Below are 21,214 nucleotides of genomic sequence, written 5' to 3'. Positions count from 1 at the left end.
AGTCTTAAAATTTCGAGTTAGGGGCCACTATGCTCCAAGAGAAAACAAGGTAGTCTAGAGCCCTGCAATTCTACCTCAGAATGATTGAAATCATTTTAACTAAAGCTGGGTTAATATTTTGGCTGTCCGATTTAAATCATTCTGACAGATCTTTGGTGATCTCTTAAAAGAGACGTAAAAGATTCAGGTCCTCCTTCTTTAACTGACTGTTTGGCTAAAGAGTTGACTTGCAGGCAGAGGTATTTTAATTTGGCAATGTGTTCAGATGGATCCGCAACATTACTTGACAAAGTGAAACTAGAAGACTTGGTGATGAAGTGCTGCCTCTCCAGAATACAATGGAGTCTTTATGAGCGAATGCAAAACAAACATATTCAGATTATACTGACTGTACAAGCACAATAAAGTATATAGGCTAAAAGCTACTTTGAATAAATATTAAAACTTATCTTACCTCTCATTCTCATCCCAGGATATACATGTCTGGTTGATGGTGCCCTGTTAAATGGAACAGTTGTGAAATTGATATAAGAAGGCATTGACTGCTGTGTTGGCTTGCTCTGAAACACTGATTTGTCACTCACATTGAACAAGTGAGAGAATTCAACTGTAACTGGAGCAGAAAGGGAAGCAGGAGTGGGTTTTATGGTGACTGATACAATCTTGGAGTTGAGTACTGTGCCATTTCTACAGGGAGAAAAGAGGAAGAAAAGAAAAAGGAATGTCACTGTGGCAATCACATCAATTTACAAAATACTCTAGATTTGTTGCACTGATGGCACAGTGGGCCTTATTTTTGTTTCCAGTGCAAGTCTGCCATTTAGTGTGGTCGCAAGTACGAGCCAGAGGTTGTTGTTTTTTATAGTTTTCTTTCATTTGGTATTTTACTAGGCTTTACAGTTACACTTGGGACATTGGTCATTGTGAGAGGAAACGAAGAATTTTACCAGGCAATTGTGACGGCATCCCTTGCATTAAAATCAGGATGGACGAAGCACATGCTGACTTGACATTGTAGAAACAGAAATAGACACGCTAGGGGTCCGTGCACAACATTGGCATGCAAACTGCAAGAGCTCGCCTTGCAGAGGATGGAGTCGGCTGTACATTTAATAATTATTCAATAATGATTGTATATAAATGAAGATAATTCCAGTCAGACAAAAAATGATCTCTTGGACTTTGAATGTCTGTTGAAAATTTAAATTAAGAATTCAAAGGTGTCCTGAGGAAACCATGAGGTCAGAAAAACAAACTACTCTGCAACATTATAGTTTTGCATGTTCATTGATGCTTAGCAGAATTTGAGGGCGCCAACCATTTGTGCACCAAGCCAAATTAAAAAAAAAAAAAAAAAAAACACTGCAGGCAAAACACTGTATGCTCCATTACGTTTCTCACGGTTGTCGTTTGTGTGGAACTGACCTCAATAATATTGAGCTTTTAGAGTTTGCCCCCTCATGTCGCTAAATTAGCTAACCAAAATACGAACCACTGTACTCCATATAATACTGTGCTGCTAACCACAACAAACAAACACAATTATTGTTTATTGTATAAGACAATTTAATACAGCTCTTAGTATGCTTGTATATGAGTTTATGTTCCAAGTAAAGCAATCCAATTTCTTGATTTTTTTTTTTTTTGTTCCTAACGTGAAACGTGGCAGATTGTTTCCCAATAGTTTCATAGCATTTTATGCCATTTTATTGTCAAGCCTCCTCCCCATTTGTGATTCCTATTTTTCATAGGATCGATCAATCATGAGGAAAGAGACAATCACAAGGAAATGAATTACTAATGGGGGTTGTATGCCGAACGATTCCGAACGGCCAAACACGTTGAAATCTTGCTCCCCTTTTTGATTCCTCACATCATCAGTGTATGCTTAAAGCACAATCACCCTTTCACCAGTCCAAAACACAATCAGTCACTTTAATCTTTCATGTCATCTAGTCTCTTGCCTCAAACTCATCTCATTTAGCTGGAGGGGCAAATCAAATGCAAAAAATGAAAGAAGATAAGAATGAAATGAAATGGCAGTGTGAAGAGGAGCTGAGCGAGATGAAAGCAGTTCAAAGACTGCAAACAAACATGGGAGGACTGATGAGATTCAAGGTTTAATTTTTACAATTCTGTATGCTTCTACAAGATCACAATACGTTCTACAACTACAAAGTACTTCAACATGACGTATGCAAACACAGTGACTTAAACCATTGGCAGATAAAGATGGAATTGTAACCGTGTGCGCTTTTTTTTTTTAACAAATCAGACATGAATGGAACTGCTGCACATATATGAAATATATTGTCTCAAAATATCTATTTAATCATTAAAAAAAGAAGACTGACAACATAAATGACTGTCAACTGACTATTGCATTGTTGCACAATATTGTAAAATCTCAGCTGATGTGGGGTATGTGTGCCCCCTTTTGAGAATCACTGGTGGAGATAAAGCACTGCAAAAGTGAACGTCATTGACTATTTATTACTTTGATCAAATTTTATGTTTCATTTTTGGGGACTATGATGTGTTTTTCAGCAAAAGTGTAATTAGTAAACCTTTCAAACTTGGTTAAAAGGTAGATGGACCTCGATCGTGGATTTGGGCTACGAGTACAGCCTATACTAGACAGACGAGCGAAGAAATGAGTGATGGTATAACTGTAAAACGGTGTCATATTTGAATACCGCCCAAACATAGTGGGAAAACTACAATGTAATCTATTTTAAAACAATGAGTTTGACACAACTTTGACGTAGACTTTCGAAAATTCAGTGGTCTTACCTCTGCAAATTCAGAACGCTTCCCAAGTTTCTGTACAGAATGATACCTGTTACAAAAGTCGAGGAGTCATCTGAATCTGAGAAACAGAGAGAAAAGGAAAGAAAAAAAAATCAGTCAGGGTCACAATTTAGAATCTCAATATTACAGTCATTGTTTGACCCTGTGGCCTTTGTTTAAGGAAAATGGAGGTCATCCATGCCGCTTCAATCTCCTCCAGCTCTAGGATGGAGGTGGCCTACAGTAGTCAACTATAAATGTTGCCTACTTGCTTTTGATATAATCCCTTGGACACATTCGTATCAGGTATGTTATCAAGATCACTTTAAATATATTCCGAAAGTCAAAAATGATTCCAAAAGTCAAAATAAAGCTGAAAAATTCACAGGCTGAAAAGTTGATAATAGCAGGCCGCCACAGTTGTTATATACCTTCAGCGCAAAACACTGGAAATCGCAATGTCCATGATGAAGGTGTTTTGATTGTCATAAAAACTTTGTCATGATCAGCATCTTAAATTGAGTGCATCATGTTCATTTCAAAGTCACTGTGTTGGTGTTTACAAAGACAAAAGGTTGAGAACTGTGTCCATGACTAATGATAGAAGATGTTACTTTACAAATGAGCTATGCTCATCCATGTTTCATCGGGTAGATAATAAACATAATCACTCTATCCCTGGATATGAATTATGAAACGTCTCACTGGCCTATGTTTATCATATTGGGTAGTGACTTGACTTTTTCTAAAGGAGAGTAATGATTAGATCAACGTTCTCCAGTTTTTCTGGTTCCAAAACACCTATTTTACAACCACCCACCAAAAACATCACAAAAAGTATTTACATTGAAATAATGACCTTGTCTCAGTTTAGCCACAAAAGTACTCAGGGTGAAAATCTGGGTTTGGAAAACTGAACACAAAGCTGATATATTTGCAGAGAGCCATTGTACAGTAAGTATGAGTAGTAACAACCGTCTGCACAAGTTGATTGGACCTTTTGTCCAAATGAAGAGTATTTATGTGTTTTTTTCCCATCATAACTATATGTCACTTGCACAAATAGGACAAAAGATCATTTGATTACCATATTTTCAGTTTTAATCTAAATATACAAGATATAACAGAATTTTCTAACAGTGAGCGAGCACATGTCGAACGGACAACCATGAGCACAAAACCAAGATACTTGTTTAACTGAGGATTTTGTGAACTTTCAACCCCTGACAGACAGACAGACAGACAGACAGACAGACAGACAGACAGACAGACAGACAGACAGACAGACAGACAGAAGGGAAGGCTCAAATGTGGCACAGGTACAGAGACCTCAGGCAAGAAGAACACTTATTTCCCGCTGATGTTTCAAGGGTAAAAAACAACTCCCATCTGCTGAGCCATCTGAAAACATCCAGCTCCTCTCCACTACGACGCTACATGGCAGCTTCATGGTATGCCAAGCTGCAGGCGGAGAATGTAGCTCCGAGGCAACAGCTGAGCTTTCGTGGGCATCCGGGGTGAACCGAGTGAGTCGTACATTTTGTGTGTAAAGGAGATTATGTATTATGTTTCCTATTCATCTAAATTTAGTCCGGCGTATCTGAAACGCATATAAGACAGATTGTCCGTGTCCAAAGAAAAACTTGCCTGGAGGTAACATAAATCGGTGACTCAAATAATTTCTTCAAAATGAGGTTGGTTTGTTTGAGTAGTTCTCTGCATGCTTAATTTTTAGTTTGACTTTGTTGCGCTGTAAAATGCACAATATTTCCATAAATCGGGGTTGTCTAATAGAATGCGAAAAGTAGTCACACTGTAGGAGCAGTCAGTGAAGATCAGCTTCATTTAGGAACTGGCCACATTGGACTTCATGACAAGCTGTGACTCAGCCTGCCTGATCTTGGCTTTTACACTCACTTCACTTCTTATTTTTATTTATTAAATTTTTTTCGGGTATGTCATATTCTGGTTTATCAAGACCAGTTGGTGGGGAAAGAAAGCTCTTACAAGTTCAAACTTTATGTGGACTAAAAATCAGGAGAGAGAATACAAGGCAACTGCTTTGTACGAAAAATCACAAAGACAAACATGTCCCACACCACCAAGGTCATTCAGACCACCTTATTTGTTAATACCAACACACGAGCCACTGAAAGCCTAACAGGTCTGTGATTAAAAACATCCGGCTCCAGCCAGAAGGCACAACCTCACCTCTGTTGGATAGTTTCAGGCATATAGGCTGGGATATTTTCAAGACAGCTGCCTCCCAGGGTGAGCACAAGAATATCAGTGAAGGCTGAAGCAGTTACCTCCATGGCACAGATGCCACTGTCAGCAGCAAAATGGACCTATGTGGATGAATTCCTCTCTCCACTTTCATCCCCGCCAGCTATAACCATCAATCTGTGTGACCACACAGATGATTTTAAACAGGGTCAACTCCAGGAAGCAGAGCACCCAGACAACGTTGTAGGACAAGTGCTAAAACTTTGTTCTGACAAGCTGGCCGATGTCCTAACATTTTTAGCATCTCACTCAGTCTGGCCATTGTCCCCAGATGCTCCCAAACATAATCCCATTCGCAGTTAACCAGTTGTGGTCTGTCTGAAAATACTAGCGAATTTAAATTTGTAACGTCATCTCCATATGTCATACTGAGTCATGAAGTCATGAAAAATCCATAGATAAGTCTCACTGGACTATAAACCACAGGGTTTAAAATTTGTGCAAATAGTAGCGGCTTATAGTCCGGAAAATACGACATTTCATTTTAATACAGTATTTCTATTATTACAAGCAAGTTGCTACTTCATGGAAACCGTGACGGTGCACATGCAACAGTAAACACTGGATTTCTTTCCTCACTGCCAGGTATAAGGGTATGTGAGCTTCAATTTATTTTCATTAATCTTTGAGAAGTAGGCTTCCGGTCCGTCCTCTGAGTACATTGACAATTTCTGTTTTTTTTTTTTTTTTTAGCTCAGTTTATAGATACAATCTATTTGACTTGCCTTTATTTCAATTTTGACCTTCATTAAAGACTGAGGTAGTATAGTGATAGAAATTTTGAGAAGCACTGGACTAGAGGCATTTAAATACAAAGAGGTCATTGCCATAAATTTTACAGACACAGATGTGTGTTCATGAACTCACTGCTTCGAGCTACAACTGCTCGTTACAAACGTCCCTGAGCTGTCTCTGTCACTGTTTTCTGTTAATGCACCTGTTTTCCGGTCACAGCAGACTTGTGACTGCAGGGAATGTTGTAAGATATTGAAATTTGCTTCTCTCAGGAGGAGGTGGCATTGCGTTCACACACGCACACTGTTCTGTTTGTGTGAGACTCATTGCATAGTGCATTGCTGTCTTGGTAGGAGAAATTGATCATCCAACGTCAATGTTACATTTTCTAAGCGGCGTAATTTGGCCAGCCAAGCCTGGTGCTTGTCGTGTCTGTTTATTGTTGTTACATTGTTTTTAAACGGGGAAGGGGGGGGGGGGGGACTGCAGGGGACAGAAACAGACCTCTTAACAAGTGTATGTTTTTTGTGTCATGCCTGTAAACTAAGCCTATGGTTATCGATATTGATACAGCTTACTTTTCACTATGCTTTTGTTTCTCCCCTAACTGACCTATTTCTTTCTTTTGGTCTTTCATTTTTTCCCCCTGTGGAGGCCCGTATGCTTTCTGAGGTGCACCCAATAACAAAATTATTATATTTGCAATAATTATCTTAGTAGAACTGTACCTCCATTACTAATCAAGTAATCAATTAGCTGGTGTAGTGTGTGTGCAGCACTCAACCTGGCTTGCCTGTTAGAAGGATGTGTTTAGGGATGATGACTCTATCTTCTGTGTTGCGGGCCCAATCCACCATGCCCCTCCAGCCTTTCATTGGGAAGCTGATGTCTGCGTTACTCAGCATTGGACGCTTGTGGATGCTTAAAACTGTAACAAAAATGACAACCTTAACACATAACCTTGGAATTCCCTGGATTAAGATGTTCAGCTTGAAACAACAGACCAATAAAGAATGTATGAATTGGGATGTTGGAAAGCTGCAAACAATGGTTTGTTCTGTCTGTCTGGCAGTGAGTGTAAAATGTTTCTGCAGATAGCAGCATAGCAGTAGTGAATGTACTATTTGCTAAGGGGATGCTGTGTACTTCGAAAAATAAATCATAGTATGCCGCTTGGTTACTCAAGTCTTTCCGAACTCTGTCCGCTCCATGCGGATTACAGTGTTAGGGATTCTGTTAAGTAAACGCTCCGCCAAGCATATCGTGGGCTGCACTGCTCCAGAGGTGGTGGCTGAGGATGATGCTCTGACTTGGATGTTGTAAGGGGTATGAATAAGTTTGAGCGTAACTATCTAATCTATTTGCAAAAGGTATAGGCCAACAGCCAAGCCCAAAATTACTCAAAACCAGAATGACAATGAAAATAAATAACTGTCAAGGCTTACCTATGTTATCAGTGACTTCATACATGTCTTGAAAGTCTTTCATTCTCAGACCAATAACATCCACAAAGTCCTCAATCAGGCGGAAAAGTTCTTTGACGTTTGGACCCAGCTGTGAGACAATGTAAAATACAATAAAATGGTTATTATATTTCAAATAAAATGTTCAATTGAACTGTTTATATTTATGATCTCCTAACGGAAATTCCACCTTGATATGTAAAACACACATCAAGTGACTTTTTTTTTCTAGTGTACTCTATGCAATATCAAAAAGATAACAATTACCAGTTGCACTTCTTCCCATCGGACTCGATTTTCTTCCATTAGTAGATTACTGACTGACTGGACAAAGTTCTGAAACAGAAAAATGTTTCCGAATTTTAGAAAATATTTGACAAAATCGGTAATTGATCAATTTAAAAATGTTAGTAGTTAATATGTTTGACACAGGTCCAGATTGATATTCGATTTAATAACAAATGTAGGTATGTATAGTAAAACATCATAAGATGTCAGTTTTAAATCAGGCTGAAGCAAACTGTTATTAAGATCATTTCGATCACTTTGGCCCTCAACCTAGCCTTGATGTTAGCCCACTCATTAAAATTTGATTGTTCTAGATAGATAGATACGTTATTGATCACCAGGGGTAAATTCATATTAATGTGTATTTACAATTTGAGAAATCCAGTTACAGTTCGTGTTTAGCTAAAATTGATTTTGACAAAATCTTGTTGATTGGAGCTGTATTGAATGTATTCTTTGTAACATGTAAGTGAAGAAAAGCTCAAACAAAACAAAACAAAAATAATAAAAAATAATCACCCTCATGTCAGCGCTGCTGGGACTGTAGTATGCCCTTCTGAAGATCTCAGTCATGTTCTTCAGCACATCCAGGATGGCCTGCAAATCACCACTGTAGCTGGTGCCATCACTGGAAGTCACCCTCAGTTTTGTCATCACTTCAGAGACGCCGTCACCCATAAGGCCTCGTTGTGCTTTGGATAAATGATCTCGAGTCTGACAAAAAGACACTTTTTGTTAGAAGTATATAAACAAAATGTAATTATTACTCCCACATTATTATTTTACTTTCATATAAGTAAACTTAAAATGTGTAGTTGATTCGTCAAACTTAAGTTTGTTGCTTTGAAATTTTTATTTTACCCAATTTTTATTTTTTAAACGTGCTTAGTGTCACAGCTTAGATTCAGGGGAGCACCCTAGCTGTTCTCTATCTATACTGATCACTCTTATTTTGTAAAAGAAAAAAATAGATACCGAGAATGTTTTGTACCATTATAACGCAGGCCTTTTGTTTTAAAACTCCTATTAGATGAATATAGTCTGACCATATCAAAAGAGGGTTAGTTTAGCCAGTTAGCTAGACGAAGGTCAAATTTCAATTGAATATAATCAGTACTGTACTGTAGGTGAAACACAGTTGCAATTTGTGTGTGTATAATGTGTATGTGTGTGTGTGTGTGTGGGGGGGGGGGGGGGGGGGCGGACGGACTTGGACGCTTTTAAGAAGTGGGTACTCAGCAAACAGGTAAATCAATGACATCACATATTGTCACCCTTATTAGCCTTGCCATGACACTATTATAAAAATGTCCACTCGGCAAAAAAATAAATAAAAACTGACAGCCCCATGGCCATACTGGGTGACACCTTGTGTCTTAAAGTGTATAAATAGTCATGTTTGCCTTAGGAAATTTGTTTCTTTCCGTGGAGATTTCTAACTCATTGTACTCAACCTCACCAGACTCCTGATTTTGAGTCAAGCCTTAAGAGCCAGCTGAATAAACTTGTGCAGTTTTTCCTAGCCTATTTTGCTTCGACTCACAAGTCTTAGAAAAGGTTCTTGACCAGAGCATGTGCCAAAACCCTGACTTGGGTCCCTGCCTGCCCAAACTCTGCACTCCCCCATCAAATCGGCGAGCAGCCAAAGAGGCGATAGTCCACTTCCAACAATGGACCAGCAGAGCTGATTACACATACTTAATTAGGTCCAAGACCTCAAAAACTTAATTACCCATACTTGATTGCCCATTGGTGTAAATGTAAGTGTAGCTTGTTTTTTTTGTACTTTATGTGTCGGAGACCAATATACTGCCTCCTGCCCGCATTACCTCAGATAGCCTCCAATTACCCATGAGTCCAATGGCGACAATTGATCAGCGGGAATAAAAAATGCATAACACAGTTGAATCAAGAGTTTAACTGTGGGAGGGCAAACATGTAATATTTATCATTATTTTTAATGATAATTATTTTTTTACACTGTGCATTTACAAAAATATGTCAAAGTGATGGAAGGAAACACGATAAGTGAAATGAGATTTATGAGCAGCAGGCAGTGTTTATGCCAGAACATACAGTAGTGCCAAATCTCAGTCTTGTATCATACCCAAAAAACCTGAGATTATATTCCTGCCTGCTAAAACAATCACAAATACACAAACACAAACAAAATAAAAATTTTGATACTGAAAAAAAACATGGCTATTTTTCACCATTGTAATGATGGTGAGTCTTACAATCCCACAATGTGGTGGATTGAGTGTAAAATATTTTATATTTTCTAAAAGGAAACACATGGAAACGGAATATTTTGTGTTAACTCGGCATTCAATAAGTATGTACTTATACTGAAATGTAATAGAGAAATACTTTGATTTCAAATAAGACTCATTGGTGTAATTTTTATGACAAGGATAAATGGTTAGGTTTATAGGCTTAGTAGGAGTGTTTGCCTCTCAATTCTAAGCTCGTGGCCTTGCATGGCAGCAGCAGCCTCCCATTGGTGTATGAATGTGTGTCTGAATGGGTGAATATGAGGCATTGTAAAGCGCATTGGGTACCATGTGGTGTGGATGAAGCGCTATATAGTATAAGTGCAGTTTATTTACCATAAATTAAATTAAAGTAGAATTAAAATTTGACTTACTCACAGGAGAGTATGGACATAATTTGTAGGCATAGCTGTTTGCGCATAATGGAAACTCTTATAGCTTCAGCTGTTTTCAAAAATACACAATGCAAATATGAAACTCACCAAAGTTTGTATGCTGCGATAGTCATTGGAAATACACTTCATATAGGTTGGGTTCTCCCAGTATGCAATACCCTCCTCGTCAAGGATGCATCGGCGCAAAATCAACCCTGTAATTAGGCAGAAGTAACTATTGGTTTAGAATGCCATCATGTATTTGGAAATATGTGTCTCGGCGGCTGACGCTAACCCATCGCGTTGGGAGGACATCGTACTGCTGCCGTATCGCCAGCAGGAGTCATCTTCCAAACAACGTTGGAGTAGTTGTCCTCGATGCATATTTCATGTGGCTCTAATGACACCAAAATATGAATCAAGTTGTTGATAGAAAAGCATCACAAAAAAATAAGCATTACCAGTGAAAAGTTTGGATACTAATGAATGATACCGTTTTGAAACATTTGACACTGTTTCTTTAACATAGGGTTGAATATTTCAGGTTTTCACATTTCTCAAATGTTATCCAACTGCAAAAGCATCATGCAGACAGATTTTACTTACCCGGGCATCTTTTTTCATTGCAGTGTCGAACCTCTTCTCGTTCTCCAGGGCAAGACTGCCCTCCAAAAAAGGGCCCATAACAAATTCTGTTTCTATGCTGGCTACCCCCACCACAAGTCTTGGAACACCCTGACCACAAAGACCATGGCTGCCACCTGCCATCGACTGAAAGGATATTTGCATGGTTAAAACCTTTGAAAAAAAAACTGGAACACACACACAGGAGTACAACATATAAGGACATGCATGGTCTTAATCGTGGTCTCTCCCCTACCAGGACATTCCCCAAGGAAGCAGTCAACGGTTTCCAGCCACTCTCCTCTGCATTCAGAACCTCCAAATGAGGGACCGTTACACTCTCTTGTCCGTTGCATGGTCCCATTAGCACAGGAAGATGAGCAGGAACTCCAACTTGACCACTCATTCCACACTCCATCCACTGAGAATTGACATTTGCAAAGCATAAAAATATTTTACAAAATGTGTTTCAGTAAGTTTTGGTGGCACTGTGCCACATAGTTTACTTCATAACCATTCTTGGATATTTTAGAAGCATTGTGTTTCTTACCTGGACAAAGAGCTATATTACAGAATTTAGTCTGTTTCTCTGGACCCTCACAGGGATCTCCTCCAAACTGGGGAGGGGTGCACGTTCGTGTTCGGGATCTTAAACCTCTGCCACATGTTGATGAACATAAACTCCATGGTGACCATTCATCCCATACGCCGGCCACTGAAAATAGAGGAGCTACAGTATGATTTACATATAACACCCACATTAATATGATCAAATACATTGTAACTTTTTCCATGATCATAAATTGCAATCCAATGTTTGTTATTGTAGGATTTTTTTCTGTTGCTTAAGGCCCCAAACTATCTACGTTGAGGGAATATAGTCTCCTGAGTAACAGTCTGGGTATACTCGAATGACAAGAAAGCATCAAGGAGAGGGCTTGGCGAGTGCAGGGAGTTAGCTAGACGGACAGGGAAGGGGAACTTACCTGGACAAATAGCAGGATTGCAAGTTCTCTGCTCTTGCAGTGGCCCACTACATTGGGTACTGTACGAGGAGAAGACACAGAAACGAGTGCGACTCTGCCAGCCCTCCCCACATGTAGCAGAACACACACTCCATGCTGACCACTCCTCACCTGAGGTTGAGTCTACTGAGGAGGAAGGGCGGGGAAGAATGGGGAAGTAGAAAAAAGAGGAGGAGGAAAGGAGAGGGCCATAACTAATTAGCATGCAGGATCTAGTCTCTGAAGGGCGTGTGTGATGAAGGGTGGTTTCTTGCCATTGTACAAAACAGCAGCCCCCTGTAACATGCACATTTTCCTGAGCAACATATCAGAATGTCCAATTCCGTTGCAAACCTCAGAGTGACCCCTTTCAAAACAATAAACTGGAAACTGCTAAGAGTGTCTAGTATAGTACGTTAATAGGGGCTCAACCAATCATTTGCATTCAAATGTGTCCAGGTGTGGGCATGTGGCTGAAACTGTTTATGCTTTGCATTTATAATTGATTGGGAAATTAGCTCCTCTAGCTTAGGCTATGCAAGTAAACATCAGTGGCTATGGCTGCACAGACAGAGGTAGACGGAGGAAGAATCTTTAAATTCACAGGTAGAGAGCAGGGAGACGAGAGAGGAATTGATTAAATTAATTATTTTTCCTTTTACCCTCGCTACTAGAGTGCACTCGGCCACGTGTTTCAATGAGGAAAATACATAAAGCATAAACATATTTTTTACAACCTGATGGCTGGCCTAAAAAGTGTGTCTTTTTCCTCCTTAGGCGAAGTTATATATGTATATATACACATACAAGAACAGGCAGTTATCCTCAACAGCAAAGAGCGAGAGCAACATGGTCTGATTGAGACTGCCGTATTCTGAGTTTATCATACTCACTAGGAAATTCAACTCACACCTCAATGTATATTATGTTTTGTGCAAAACACATACAGTACATAGTTCCGAATCGCACACATTGAGGCATGCAAGCAGATATTCAGAGTGAAAAGGATGCACAAAGATTGATGCACTTCTTGGGACGGGGTGGTGGGGTCATGTTTTGCTCCAAGACACCCCAAATTAAAGCTCTTACCTGTCTGAGGGTTTTGCGGTCCATTGTTGGGCTTCTGTCCTTCATCAAGCTGCTTACGATTGTCCACTGAACGAAGTGACTGACTGCGAGAAATACGCAGGTCTTTACCTAAGAAGGTCGAACAAGAGAAAGAGTGGAAGCAGGGGTTAGAAATCATCAAGGCAGTTTGATTCTATTCTTTTTATTTATTCTATTATTAACATTACATGTTGCTGTAGTAATTTAACTTTCATTCTGTTTTCCAGTAACCCAATATTATCAGGGAAAGTGTCAAAAGTCGAAAAACAATTGAGGACTTTAAATGTTGGGTTATAAATATCACAAAGTCACAATTTACAGGATATTCTATTTAAAAATACATATATCTTTATACTGCTGCGATAAACTGGCAATGAGTGCATGGTGTACCCCGCCTACTGTCCGAAGTCAGCTGGGAAAGGCTTCAGCACGCCCGCGACCCTTGTTCGCAGAAGTGGTTCAGAAAATGGATGGATATCTTTAGACAATGCTAACATGCCTGGGTCAATTACCTGGGACAACATCTGATGTCTGTTGTTATATTTGTTGTTCAATATAGCATAGCATCATGTTTTTATGATTTCTACTGTATTATTTAATTTCTTGACATTCATCTTCTGCTACCATTTAGAGCAGGGCTATGAGTGAACCGATTATTTCATGTTACAGCTCAAATTTTAACCAGCTTTGAAATCAATAATCTGCCACCAAACTGCTGCCTCCACCAACAGAAACACATATTCATGTCCACTTACACACACAGAAGCACACACACCACAGGCACACACACACACATACACAACAGAGGCCTTCTGTACAATTGCTCGACATTTATTGATTTTTGAGTGTGTTTTGATGTCTATGCATGAGCTACCGGGAAAAAGAAAAGACTAAAATGACAGAGTGTGGAGTGAAAAAATACTTGGAAATAAAATGCTGACAGAATAGGGGTGGTTAGTTCACATAAAGCGCTATGGTTGAATGGAGGATAAGGCAAGTGCTGACACCCAGAGGACAGAAGCAGTCAACTGCATGTTGGAGATAACAGGCAGTGAAAGGAAGAGCGGGTGGGGGAGGAGAAGAGAGGGGAAGCAGGGACAGACAGAAGAAAAAAAAATAATAGGACAGATAAGATGAGGGGAGTGAATTGAAGTACAAGTGCGGGGGGGGCACAAAAAAATGATTCAACCGCATTCACATTTTCATTTATGTGGTTGCAACCAGTGCATTTCAATTAATTTCATTTCACTGGACAAAATTTAGGGACCTTGGTTAGAGTGTCCGCACAAGCCCTCTTGTGTGAAGACTGCTTATTTCCCCCCGCTTCTGATCTCGCACACAATTAATGAATGTATACAAGGTAGGTCTTTTCAAGATTCTAAATTGTTCATAATAATTCTCAATGTAAGTATGAATGGCTGTCCGCCTATACAACTTGTTCCCTGCGATTAAGTGCCTGTCAAAGTACCTTGCCGCTTGCTTAAGTCAACAGCAATAGGCTCTTGCTCACCCTGACCCTAATCAGGAAAAGTAATTCGAAAAAAAAAATGAATAGATGTATCAATGAAAGGAAATTTGGTTTTCACTGTGTTGCATATGTTATGTATGTATTGTGCGTATCACACCACAAAAAGAACCAAACAACAGTCATGCATTGTTGCAGGCAATTGTGAAGGAGTGCACAAACAGTTGTGTGTGTGTGTGTGTGTGTGTGTGTGTGCGTGCGTGCGTGCGTGCGTCCTATTTCGTAGGTAAATATGTATTAAAAAATAATAATAATTATGACTCTTTAACATATGTTCAGAGTAAATCATATTTCTTTCGCTCAACCAAGGTTAGGCAATTGCTTTTCCAAAGGGGTCATGTGAAAAAATTGATTGTTTGGGGAGGGTCACACTAACCTGCTAACCTCGATTGTATTTCATAATAATTGAATGTATTCATTTAAAATGGCCCTCTAATGGGCCTAACATTGGTGTCTTTTTTTTTTTAGTTCGGAATAGAATGCTGCCCAAACAGACTCAGTAGAATTTTGGACTAATTTTCTGATGGTATTTAGCAGATTTTAGAATGCTCACATTTAGGATGAACACTGCGATGTCATACTGGTGTCAGAGGCAGAAGAAATGCCCATCATAATAGTACATGTGTCTGTCCTGATTTGTCTGGTAGTTTTATATCATATAATAATATAATAATAATAATTATTAATAATAATAATTAATAATATTCACCGTACTGTATATGCTCAGTTTCTGTGCTAGTCTTGCTGGTGTCACCAACCTGCCAACCATTTTATTGTCCTCAGAGTGGCAGTTCTGCACTTTTCACGAGTGCAAGTTTCCCTTTATGACAAGTGAAATCTGAACTTTATTTGGAGTTGAATCACATCATACTTGTGCAGCCACATTATCACTATTTTTTTTCCGCCTGTCAAAAACATTTTCTTTACCAATTGAGTTGGGCAGGGGCAGCATGGTTAGCACATCAACCTCAGTTCCTCCACAAGTCGCTGCACTACGCTGCTCCCAAATTATTTTCAAGGTAAAGCCTCTGGTTCTCATCTCTCCACCATGGACGAATTTTGCCAACATGAAGACCATCCTTGGCATTGTTGCATTTTTTTGCAAAATAGTCACTAGAGGGGTCTGAAAATTCAATAATTATAGCATGCATGTCAATCAGCAACACTGAAGACAAAAGTGTTGCTTTCGCTCACTGGTGTTGGCCACAGAAATGTACATCAAAGTATTATTGTTTGTAAATGCATTTTTTGACTTCATAAAGACTGTCAAGAATGGTCAGATGCTGTGGACTGGTCTACACGAGACCTCAACGATGAGTGAATCCAGCACACCAGCCCCTCTATGTACATATATATGCCCATTCAACAATTCTACATTCTGGATGGTATTGCAGTTAAAGCCAGTCTTGTAGTATAATACACCCGACAGCAACTTAGTGGTTATAAATAATATTGTTTTTATTTTTTATTTTATTTGTATTTGTATAGTTTCCTTCATTAACATGTTGGCTAATGAGTGAAGTTCAAGTCAGATGACGGTGTAGTCTGCTGGCCACATGGCCACCTTGTTACGCAAGCAAAGAAAATTATTCATAGAATGCTACTATAACACTAATGTTGTCTATTAAAACTTTTCTTTTATTACAAGGCAGCGAACGTGTGCCTGCAATGAGTGATTTGACACCTAATAACTCATGTTTGTTTATTCTTGTTTGCAAATCTCCGTTTAAGAAAACAAATGAAGAACAGTATTTATGGTATGTTATAGCTCATTGACTATTGCACCTTCATTTTACTTGAGAAATTATTCAACTTGTCAAACTGCTAATAAAAAATGACTTGAGCTTGCTTATAACATACAGGCCACAACCCCGACAAAATGAATTATGTCTTTAACAGCTCAGCACATGGACAGCATGGTGAACAAGTCATTAGCACGTCTGGCCACAGTTTAGAGATTTGGAGTTTCAAACAGTCTTACATTCCTGTGAGGAATATGCATATCTTATTTTCTCCAGGTATTTGAGCTTCCTACCATATTCTTAAATGTTGGTATGTTGAGTTAAGTCAGTCCTTCTCAAATAGTGGGGCGAGCCCCCTTAGGGGTACGTAGTGCGATGCTTGGGGGACTTGCTGTCACTCCAGCGAGCATAACAGAAAATAATTGACAAGCACTGGGTTAAGTGAAGACTCCAAATTGCCCATGGGTGTGAATTTGAGTTGTTCATCTTTATATGTCCTGCGATTATCTTGCAACCAAACCAATGTGCCCCCCCCCCCCCCCCCCTCGCCTAAGAGTCAGCTGTGATAGGCTTCACCTCACTTGCCAACTTAATGAAGCTGATCAGCATAGGAAAAAAATGATGGATGGCTAGCCCAATGCATTCACATTTTCATTAGGATGCAGGCCAGTTGTTACTGTAAAACAGACACGATTTCAGAAAGCATTCTTGTTTTTTTAAAAATTCTTGTCTCATTCGTTTGGTCATAGAGTTTTCCGTACCAGTAGTTGAAACTTTGGGTAACCAAGATAGTACCTGCAACAACCCAGTCTTCCAATAATGGGCTCACAGAAGATTGGCTCTTGTGCATGCACATTTTTTTCCCGCTACAAATTTCTACATTTACATGTTAACAATAACCGGGGAACCATACAAAGTTGTATGCACTTAGCATAAATTGCCAAGACTATCGTTAAAAAGAGCTGAACAAGAAGGGTTTCTTAAATGTTCATTTTGTGTGAAGATGAGCAGTTATCATGAAAAAAAATATATGGAGATTTGATAATTTGACAAATTCTTTGTAAAAAAAAAAAAAAAAAAAAAGTAACACAAAAGTAGCATGCAATCATCAAGGTTTCATTATTGTGTGTCTACATAGAGCCGAGGAATCCATCCACCCAATTTTCTAAACTGTTTGTTCTCATTAGGGTTATGGGTAACTGCAGTCTATTCAAGCTGACTGGGAAGCAGGGCATACTCTGGCCTGGTCAACAGTCAATCGCAGGGCACACACAGTCGACACAATCGTTCAAGGCAGATTCACATCTACGGACAATTCAGTTTGTTTTGGGGGTTTGGGAAGAAACTGGATTATCTGATGAAAACCAACACAAGCACTGATAGAACATTCAAATTCCACACAGACTTTGTGATTTGAACTGGAATATCCTGACTGGAGCACTAAGCACTCTTTCACTATCCTAATTATTATTATTATTATCCGTCCGTCTGTCCGTCCATCCATCCATCCATCCATCCATCCATCCATCCATCCATCCATCCATCCATCCATCCATCCATCCATCCATCCATCCATCCATCCATCCATCCATCCATCCATCCATCCGAACTGTTTATATCTTCTTCTTATTATTATGAATTATTATTATTATTATTATTATTATTATTATTATTATTATTATTATTATTATTATTATTATTATTATTATTATTATTATTATTATTATTATCATTATTATTATTATTATTATTATTATAGTAGTACACAGATACATAACATGTAGCAAGTTGCTTTAAGTATTTGAAGCTATACCCTGAAATAGTTGCCAGCCAATTGCAGGGCACATATTGACAAACAACCATTCACACTCATAATCAAACCTATGAACAATTTAGTGGAACAATTCAACCACCATACATGTTTTTTGGAATGTGAGACCCAAAATGCCTGGAGAAAACATGCAAATGCCACAGAGGAAGACCAGAGCCCAGAATCAAACCCGTGGCTTCTGCTCTGTGAGGTGGACATGCTAAACGGTCGACTACCTACGTGGAGCACTGCATGATAAATTTGTTTATACATATCAGCAAAACTAAATTCCTTTTAAATGCATCCATAACTACTTGTCACTCCACTTTTATCAAATAGCTCAATCAGCAAATTTTGAATTATAACAAGAAGACAAGTTATTTGAGCCCTCTGTTTCACATAGTGGCACCTTGGGTGCCAAACCACACTGTCTATAAATACATATCATGTCGGATACTCCTTGGTTTCAGGTGCAGGTCAGCCAACCAGACATTTCAATTCCGAAGATGGATGTCCTATTTTAGAGGGAGCGATTAAAAAAAAAAGCTCTTTCTTTAAGGTCGTTCAGCATGGGGATCGGATTTCCCTGTTTTCACCAGTTGGATTGACAGCTCACTTGGTGGGGCTTTGTTTTTTTTTGTCCTCTTTGAATCACACGTCTGTTGCTGATAAAGCTTGTGTGCGCAGAGCGACTAAGCAAAGTCACAGAACTCCCAAAGTTTGCTTGCAAAGGTCATTTTTTTCATCAATTAAGGTCCCATTTCTTCATTGTATTCAACGTCACAGAACTCCCAAAGTTTGTTTGCAAAGGTCATTTTTTTTCATCAATTATGGTCCCATTTCTTCATTGAATTCAACAGAATTTCGTGCAGTTAGAGTTTCAAATTAGTGAGAGCTGCTTTGAAATTGATCTGCGACGGAATGGAGACCAGTACAAGGTATAACGTGCCTTTCACGCAGAATCAGCTAGGATGTGCTCCACCACACGTGTCACCCTAATGAAGACCAATGCTATAAAAAAATTTAAAAAAGATGGATGGATGCTTTCAAACTTGACTTTAACAGCATTAGTTAATATTTTTTTGCCCCTCACGAACAGGCTGTTTATGTAATACCTGTCCAAGACTTTATGTCTATGACTCAAATTCGCCCCCGCTGTGCGCTCTTGTGTGCAGGTCCTCGCTGGAGATTCTACATTCATCTCCAGTGAATGTGCCATTATTTCTTTTCTAAGTCTTTCTCCAAGAAACTTTAGCGGTGCATTAGCCATTGAATTTTAAACTCATAAGGGCTATAGTATAAACCCAAGGAACATTTTCATAGGCAGCCAGGGATTGCAGACCTATAAGCCTTGGCCGTTTTGGCACACATACAAACAAATGGAAGCACACACAAATGCAGATCTCTGAGCAATGCAGTTTAGTCTTCCCACGCTTTACAATGCTCTCTCATACATCAAACTCTTGTCTCCCTCCCCACACCGTGTGGGAGGGTGACTACATTGTGACTCACAGAGAGAAAGAGAAAAAGTGGTAGCAATGGATAAGGAGTTGGTGGAGTGGGTGATGCGAGCCTTATTGTGGTAGGGAAATGAAAGAGGTGTGCAATTACAAAGTTTGGATGGGATGATAGAGAAGTGTGGGTAATGTGGTCGATAGCAGTGGGTGTGTGAAGGGCAGCTTGGTGAACTTTGTGAAACTAAGACGAAACAAACTGTTTATGGATAGTTGTGAGGGTGTTTGATATTATGCTATGGAATCTTTTACTGTCCGTTTTTGTCCTTAAATTTCTCTCAGTTAAAAACTTAAACTTACTGAAGGCCAAAGTCTTGCACAACAGTCCAATGTAATGTATCAAATGTATTCTAAAACCTTCACGTTAATTTATTCGATATGTCTTAGAAGAAATTAGAAGAAATCGGCTAATTAATCGGTAATTGTTTTTTCTCTCTCGAATATGGGTATCAGCCTCGGAAAATCAATATCAGCCGAGCCCTAATAAAATGTCCCTGGTTCAACATTAGATTCCCAATACATGAGCATCTGCGTATAACTATCTTCAAAATGTTTCGACATATAAAAGCTCAATACTATGTCACCTCAAAAAAAAAAAAAACATTTTTTTTCCCAAGTGTGCAAAAGTGAGTAATCTATTGAAGAGAGCATTTGAGGCCTACTTGATGACACAACTTTGACTCATACTGAAGGAGCTAAAAATCAGTTTGGCCTTTAAGTTAGTTGCAGTTATTGTTGCCTCTTTTGTGCCACAATGCTGCCAAAAAGCTTTGACATTTTTTCAAGAGTGGCATGTGTCTAATAACCTTGAATTAAGGCCTGGAAGGTGCCTCAGAAAAAAGCAGATGTCCTTAAAAGATATCTGGGCCTATGTTTTTATTCTTCTGGTTGTGATCACCCTCTTTGATTATCTTGATTATTTATTCACATATGGTTAACCCTAACCACTAACCCTGAAAATACAACTGCCCTCAAAATACAACTGCTTTTAAAAAGGATGAATGGGCCCGATGCTTTGCATAAGGAATGAAACATCTGAACGTGACTACAAAATCAACTAGGTTTAGTCAGATTAAAGCATATTTAGCAATGAGTCTGTGAGGCAAATGCATTGTATTAAAAGAGTTTACAGTTTAAAAGCAACTCATGAGGGGAGAATAATTCCTCTAGAGTTTCAAGAAGTCATGCAGAAAGCTGGATGGCCACAATATCCCATGAAGGTTGTAATGTCTAAAAGGGAAAGGTAGCGTAAAGGAAAATATAAATCCCTGAAGGTGTCAAGCTTGCCTTTGCAAAATACGTGACATGAGAATTGACCATTTTATGTCAAGGTGTAAAGAGCCATGCCATTATACCTTAACCTCAATCCTTTTGGGAGCCTTTGTACCATCCTGAAAAAAGATCTCTATGAGGGTGGATGACAGTAAAACTCCAAAGAACATTCAGAAAGTTTTAGAATTAACTCATCACACAAACGCTTTAAACAGACATCGGATGGGAGTTCACACATCAGTCACCAATACAAGTGCCTCGTATTAACCCAAGATAAAGCTCAAATGTTCAAGTAGACTTTTCTTGATATTTTTGCAGTCACATCTTACATAAGGTGCAGCTAGCTTGGCTATACTGTAATACCAAATGGTGTGTGTGGTGGGTGATGAAAAAACAACTTGCGTATA

General features: G+C 39.0%; 1 protein-coding gene across 5 annotated transcripts in view; it reads right to left on the bottom strand.

The window, feature by feature from the left end:
• The window catches only part of adgrb1a (adhesion G protein-coupled receptor B1a), a 73,004-nt gene that overhangs the window by 28,930 nt on the left and 22,860 nt on the right, over positions 1–21,214 (bottom strand). For 3 of the 5 annotated variants that reach the window (XM_088387317.1, XM_088387319.1, XM_088387321.1), the window contains exons 3-16: positions 12,927–13,034; positions 11,820–11,981; positions 11,384–11,548; positions 11,090–11,254; positions 10,816–10,980; positions 10,505–10,606; positions 10,318–10,424; positions 8,082–8,276; positions 7,542–7,610; positions 7,257–7,365; positions 6,596–6,739; positions 2,794–2,869; positions 585–687; positions 455–498 (exon numbers count right to left, since the gene is read on the bottom strand). In XM_088387317.1, coding sequence (XP_088243443.1) covers positions 455–498; positions 585–687; positions 2,794–2,869; positions 6,596–6,739; positions 7,257–7,365; positions 7,542–7,610; positions 8,082–8,276; positions 10,318–10,424; positions 10,505–10,606; positions 10,816–10,980; positions 11,090–11,254; positions 11,384–11,548; positions 11,820–11,981; positions 12,927–13,034 — 1,714 coding nt within the window. The remainder of the gene's footprint in view (positions 1–454; positions 499–584; positions 688–2,793; positions 2,870–6,595; positions 6,740–7,256; positions 7,366–7,541; positions 7,611–8,081; positions 8,277–10,317; positions 10,425–10,504; positions 10,607–10,815; positions 10,981–11,089; positions 11,255–11,383; positions 11,549–11,819; positions 11,982–12,926; positions 13,035–21,214) is intronic. The other 2 variants (XM_088387318.1, XM_088387320.1) reach the window with 2 other exon arrangements.

The sequence above is a fragment of the Syngnathus floridae genome, chromosome 10, assembly GCF_059516105.1.
Source record: "Syngnathus floridae isolate MCC-2025c chromosome 10, RoL_Sflo_1.0, whole genome shotgun sequence".
Classification (NCBI taxonomy): Eukaryota; Metazoa; Chordata; class Actinopteri; order Syngnathiformes; family Syngnathidae; genus Syngnathus; species Syngnathus floridae.
The sequence above is the reverse complement of the archived record's forward strand: the minus strand, read 5'-3'. Positions and strand labels throughout refer to the sequence as shown.